This window comes from Sinocyclocheilus anshuiensis, unplaced genomic scaffold, assembly GCF_001515605.1.
Source record: "Sinocyclocheilus anshuiensis isolate Anshui unplaced genomic scaffold, SAMN03320099.WGS_v1.1 scaffold1891, whole genome shotgun sequence".
NCBI lineage: Eukaryota > Metazoa > Chordata > Actinopteri > Cypriniformes > Cyprinidae > Sinocyclocheilus > Sinocyclocheilus anshuiensis.
Genome location: NW_015549560.1, coordinates 998,366 through 1,000,064, shown reverse-complemented (window position 1 = coordinate 1,000,064; position 1,699 = coordinate 998,366). Strand labels below are relative to the sequence as shown.

Sequence of the window (1,699 nt, the reverse complement as noted above, 5' to 3'; positions counted from 1 at the left end):
CAATAAAATAAATATAATAACTATACTAGAATAATAGTATACTATTATACTATCACTATGATGCTTGTTTTGTTTACTGTGTGTAGACGTGCTGAAATCGCGTTTGGTCTCGTACTGTATCGCGATATTCTTAAACACAGTTGTACTAATAAATATAGGAATATTATAACAAGTGATACAGGTCAAAAGCTTATTGTGGACCAATGTATTTAGAATTGGAATAAAGCTTAGCGTGTTTGTGAAATATACTATTTAAATAATAAAGTAAAAGAGGCTATATTTAAAATGTTTCATGGTATACGCAGCTAAAAGTGTGTTAGAGAGATTTAATATGGATATTGATTACTCCTGTGATTTGTTTGCTCAATTGAAAAGGAGTCTATATTATCCATCTATTTTGTAATTGTGTCTACACAAGGATATTTATTTGTTATTTTTATTTTTTTTGGGTGGATATGGAAAATGTAATTAGAAGGAAAACAAATATTACATTCAAGTTAAATAATTTTTATATGCATTATTCCAATGAACGTAATAATAATTACTTTAATTTTCTTGTACATCTTTTTATTATTTTGGGAAAAATGGTCGAGGGAAGCGGACAGGGTCAGGGCCAGGGAAGCGGATAGGGTCAGGGCCAGGGAAGCGGACAGGGCCAGGGCAGCGGCCAGGGCCAGGGAAGCGGGCAGAGCCAGGGCCAGGGAAGCGGACAGGGCCAGGGAAGCGGACAGGGTCAGGGCCAGGGCCAGGGAAGCGGACAGGGCCAGGGCCAGGGAAACGGCCAGGGTCAGGGCCAGGGCCAAGGCCAGGGACAGGGAGGTCAGGGCCAGGGAAGCGGCCAGGGTCAGGGCCAGGGCCAGGGAAGTGGTCAGGGTCAGGGCCAGGGCCAGAGAAACGGTCAGGGAATTGGCCATGGACAGGGGAGCGGGCATGGACAGGGAAGTGGCTATGGTCAGGGGAGCGGTCAGGGAAGCGGTTATGGACAGGGAAGTGGCTATGGTCAGGGGAGCGGTCAGGGAAGCGGTTATGGACAGGGAAGTGGCTATGGTCAGGGGAGCGGTCAGGGAAGCGGTCAGGGTAGCGGCCATGGTCAGGGATGTGGTCATTGAAATGGTCATGGGACTCTTGCATAACTCTTACTGGAGATCTTTTCAGTTCAGTGCTTTATTCCTATGCCATGTTTTCCCTGTTTGCTCAAACAGTTTAGAAGGAAGTCTCCCCACCCCACCACCTCCTCATCAAATAAAAATAATTGCTTGATTGAAGAGTTGGCGTGTTTTGGTATCATTTGGCTGTTTTCTCACATAACTGCTTTCTGGCATCAGTGCTTTAAGTTGCTCTGTTAACGTTTGTATTGGCTGTGCCCTCACACTGCTCATGTCATGTGACCTGTCTTCCAAAAAAGGACATATGCAAATAAAGGCAGTTCCGGTTCATCAATACCGAGTAGTGACTGTGTGTGTGTGGGTGGGGTTTTTTTTTTCTTCGTATAATTAAATATAATTTAACGGTTATCATACGCAAAATGGCTGTGCCAACAGGTTATGGGCCCTGGAGAGAAGTGGGTAACCGATGGAATAGACCAGTGCTTCTCAAAGTCTGGACTCCGGTCAGTCCGGACCAGCCTCCGTTTCGTATTTCAAGAGCATTAATTATTTCCTACTTTGATAAACGCATGCTAAACTTGTAAATCATTTGT

General features: G+C 44.4%; 1 protein-coding gene across 1 annotated transcript; it reads right to left on the bottom strand.

Annotated features, from left to right (window-relative positions):
* Nucleotides 1-570: 570 nt before the first annotated feature.
* On the bottom strand, nucleotides 571-1,394 carry LOC107657151 (tetra-peptide repeat homeobox protein 1-like). The gene is made up of 3 exons (XM_016445179.1): nucleotides 904-1,394; nucleotides 825-873; nucleotides 571-761 (listed from the first exon to the last, which is right to left on the bottom strand). The coding sequence occupies exons 1-3, from the start codon at nucleotides 1,129-1,131 to the stop codon at nucleotides 571-573; spliced, it is 468 nt and encodes a 155-aa protein (XP_016300665.1). The 5' UTR covers nucleotides 1,132-1,394.
* Between the last annotated feature and the right edge of the window lie 305 nt (nucleotides 1,395-1,699).